Source organism: Calidris pugnax, unplaced genomic scaffold (genome assembly GCF_001431845.1).
Source record: "Calidris pugnax isolate Ruff unplaced genomic scaffold, ASM143184v1 scaffold341, whole genome shotgun sequence".
Taxonomy (NCBI): Eukaryota; Metazoa; Chordata; class Aves; order Charadriiformes; family Scolopacidae; genus Calidris; species Calidris pugnax.
This window is the reverse complement of record NW_015091149.1, coordinates 569232-573279: the sequence shown is the minus strand read 5'-3', so window position 1 is coordinate 573279 and position 4048 is coordinate 569232. Positions and strand designations below refer to the sequence as shown.

Here is a 4048-nt window from a genome sequence, read left to right as displayed (position 1 = left end):
TTCTTCCCTCCTCCACAGCCTCTGCAGCCCACCCCCCCAGCACCCTGCCCCAGCACCGGGCAGCCCCCCGGTGCCCACCCGGTGCTGCCAGGCCATGGGAAAACCTCGGAGCCGGGTTTGGGGCCACCCCAACCACAAACCACTCTCCCACTGGCCCCGGCTGCTCTGCTGCTGAACCCCGACCATGGCACACAACACCCGGGGTGCACACACACCCCCCTTGTCCTCCACTGTGCACCACTGGTGTGAAAGTGCACGGCCAAAAGCACCAACACACATGGCCATCCCCGTGCCCAGGTCCAGAGCCTGGTGCCAGCCTCCCAAAACCGAGCCCTGGGGAGACACGAGGCCCCAACCCAGCTTTGTCCCCCTCTCCTGGGACGTGTCCAGCGTGGAGCAGCACCGGGGGGGGGTCCCCTGGCACCCACCTGCCTGCTGTGCCTGGATGAGCTTCCCGTACACCGCGTCGGCGGACTCGATCAGCGTCCGGCTGGTCTGGATCATCTGGAGAGAGAGGGGGGGCAGCGTGACGAGGTGGGCACCCCCCTGACCCCACGCACCCCCCAGGAAGAGTGGATGGAGAGAAGGGGCTCGGGTAAGGGCTTGCCCCTTCCTCTGGTTTGGTGGCCGGGGTCTGGCCCAGCCAGGTGTGGTGTGACCAGCGCCTGGCCGGTGGCCACATCCCCCTCCAGCACAAAGGAAGGAAGCGGCTCTGGCTGGGCCATTAATGGGATTTCTCCCCCCAGACGGGACCGTGGGACGCCCCACCAGCCGGCCCCGGCCCCAGGTGCAGGCAGCGTGGGGCAGGGGGATGGGGGCTACGGGTTCCCAGAGCTCGTACTGAGCTGGGTGAGCCTGCACCTCAACAGCCTCCTCCCTGGACAGCCCCCCACGCAGCCCCCCCTGCACCAGGATGGGTGCAATGAGTTCAGGGTCCCCTGTCCTGGGCAGGCTGGTGGTCCTGGAGCTGCTGGAGCATCTCTACAAGGAGCCAAGCCCCGGTGGAACGGGCACTTACCGTCTCGTAGGCGGTGAGGACCTTGCGCAGCAGGTCCGGGATGGGGCCCTGTGCCTCCATGGGGGGGTACTGCTCCGCCAGGTTGAGGGTGACGCTGGGCGCGCTGTCGCTGTGCAGCAGCCACGTGGCCACCGTCAGGATGCACTGCTTCATGTTGGCAGCGGGCGTCAGGCCACACAGCTCCTTGAAGGAGACCAGCGCGTTCTGCGGACAGAGACCAGCATCAGGAGCCCAGCCCTGGAGAGCCCCCAAGACCCCCACCTTGGATTGCCCCAGCATCAGGAGCCCAGCCCTGGAGAGCCCCCAAGAGCCCCCCCTTTGGATTGCCCCATTTCCCCCAGCTCTCTGCTCCAGTTGAGGTTCCTCACCCGCATTCCTTGGGCTCCCCACCACTCCCACTTCAGCCCTGTCCTCCCCCACAGAAACCAGAGCCCCCAGTGCCTCTGCGGGGTCCATACCTGCACGTTCTCCCGCAGGTCAGTGGCCTCCCGCAGCGGCTGGGTGGCCGTCCGGAAGACCTCATCGATGGCCTTGATGCCAGTGGCCTTGGTGGAGGTGTACTCCCTCACCCGGCGGCCCCGGCGCCCCGCCAGCCCCCGGCGGTGTCCCTTGCCCCCACCACGACGATCAGTGATGGCCACGTGCACAAAGAGGGTGGCGTGGGGCAAGGGCTCCCCAGCCAGGGATTGGAGCGGGACGTGGCGGTAGCCGGGCTGCAGGCACTCGAAGGGGATGGTGTACTGGGCAATGAACTCGTCCCCGATGTAGTCATCGTCCAGCACGACGAAGCGCAGGACGGCCAGCTCCGGCAGGTTGATCTGGAACTCCAGGCTCTCATCAAAGATGGGGTTGTCCCCGCTCTGCAGGGCCGTCTTGGTGCGGTGCTCGGCGCAGTCGGCCGGGATGCCGTGGATCTCGGCGCAGACGTAGGGCTCCACCACCTCCCCCTTGGCCCCCGAGCCCTTGGGCTTGGGCAAGTTCTGCCCACTGATGACCTTGAGGTGCAGGAGCTGGGCAGGCACCCCGGGCAAGGAATCCTTGGCGTTGGCACTGAAGTAGGAGACCTCCTCTCGCATGATGGCGGGGCGGAGGACGTAGCCACAGGCCCCGTTCTGCCGGAACCAGCCCGCGTTCAGGTCCATCATGAGCCCCGGCGTCTGGTAGTTCATGGCCACCATCTGGCAGCCGCACTTCCAGAAGTCCTGGGGGTTCATGTTGCTGGCGTCGATGCGCATGGGGCTGGGGTAGACGCGGGAGAGGAACCTCTTGTTGTAGCTCACCAGCTCGGCCGGGCACTCGTTGGCGAAACGTCCCGCCTCCACCTCGCTGAAGGAGCACATCTCCCAGTAGCGCTGCCCCCGCCGCGAGCTCTCAAAATCCTGGAAGGGGACAGCCTGGCAGAGGCTCACCAGCTCCGAGAGCTCCCGGCTGAGGCGCACCCGCCGTGGGCCACCTCCCTCCGGCACCTCCCGGTCCTCCTGGCCCAGCCGCCGCGCCAGCTCCCAGCCTTCCTCCTCGTCCGACACCTCCCCCTCGCTGTCCTCGCAGCCGGGGGGCAATTTCTTGCCCTTGATGAGGATGCGCCCCTTGAGCTGCTCCGGGGAGGGCAGGTAGGAGGCGGTGGGGTTGGGGGGCTCCAGGTACAGCTTCTCCCCCAACGTCTTGCGCAGGCACTGGGCGGCGAGGCGCTGCTGGGGGGCCGAGCAACGCACCACCAGGCAGAGGATGAGGGGGTAGGCGGAGGCGGTGAAGGCGTGTTGGTCGATCAGCCCCACCACGGCACGGAAGGGGACGCAGGAGGCGGCCGAGGGGCTGGTGTAGACCACGGGCTCGCCCTCGGGACCGTCCCACAGCACCAGCTCGATGCTGCGGCAGCCCAGGCCCAGGGCGCTGATGTAGCCACTGATGTCCGAGCGGCCCCAAAAGTTGTCCTCCAGCAGGCAGGCGCTGTGGGCAGAGCTGATGTAGTAGTGGGAGAGGGGCTGCGCCATGTCCTGGCACACCTTGCGGTGCTGCGGGTCGAAGATGGAGCAGTCAGCGGAGAGCAGGTAGCGCGTGAAGCCGTCGATGGCCAGGTAGCCCTTCTCCCGGCCCTCCTTGGAGGGCTCGTACTTGCTGACAATCTCCAAGCACTTCTCCTCCGTCACCCCCTCCATGCCCTGCTCCACCTCCAGGAACATCAGCAGGTCCTTCAGACCCAGGTACTCCTTGTTGCTGGAGAACTGCACCAGGAGGAAGAAGATCTCGGGGCGGGTGCAGAGCTCGCAGTACGCCTCCACGAAGAGGTCACAGGCCACCTCCGTGCCGGGACGCTCGCTGGCCTTCTGCAGCTCCTTGAACTTCAGCTCGATGGTGGAGGTCTTCATGCCTGGGTTGAGCGCTTTGATCAGCTGCACGGCTCGGGACACAGGGATGCGGCCAGACTTCTCCAGGTCAGCAAGGTCGAAGACGGAGGAGATCCAGGAGGTTCGGAGGCTGGGGTGGCCGGTCCCGGGTGCCTCGGGGGTGTGCTTCCCATAGGACACCAAGTACCTGAGCCCCATCACCCAGGCGCTCACCACATCGGCCGAGCTGGCCACCAGGTCCAGGGACTCGTAGTTGTCTCCATAGATGATGGAGAAGGCGCACTCATCCGGGAACTGGTCGGAGAGGCCATTGCTGCGCAGGATGGGTGTCTTCTTGCCCACACGCACTTCTTTGACTGACTTGATCTCAATCTTGGCCTTCTCCGAGTCCTTCTTGGAGGGCTCCCAGCGCAGGGAGCGCATGTCGGCGTCCAGCACGAAGAAGCGGCTGTACATGCGGGAGTTGGAGCGCACCTTCTTCAGCTCGCAGCCCTCCAGCATGAAGGAGATGCAGGCGGCCGTGCTGTTGATCTTGCGGTCGTTGGGCATGGTGCTGAAGGACACCGTCTTCTTCTTCTGCGGCGGGCGCTGCCGGGACCCATCCTGCCAGGGTGGGAGAAGCGGGCAGAGCTGTCAGGGATGGGACAGGCAGAGTGCACCCCACCTCTTCCCGACACCCCCCCCC

The 4048-nt window shown here is 66.3% G+C and overlaps 1 protein-coding gene across 1 annotated transcript in view; it reads right to left on the bottom strand.

Moving 5' to 3' along the window:
• Positions 1 to 3981, bottom strand: part of LOC106898015 (inactive phospholipase C-like protein 2) — a 5919-nt gene extending 1938 nt beyond the window's left edge. The window contains exons 1-3 of the mRNA XM_014959070.1: positions 1477 to 3981; positions 1019 to 1222; positions 134 to 504 (exon numbers count right to left, since the gene is read on the bottom strand). Of these exons, the coding sequence (XP_014814556.1) occupies positions 134 to 504; positions 1019 to 1222; positions 1477 to 3912 (3011 nt within the window). The 5' untranslated portion in view covers positions 3913 to 3981. The remainder of the gene's footprint in view (positions 1 to 133; positions 505 to 1018; positions 1223 to 1476) is intronic.
• Between the last annotated feature and the right edge of the window lie 67 nt (positions 3982 to 4048).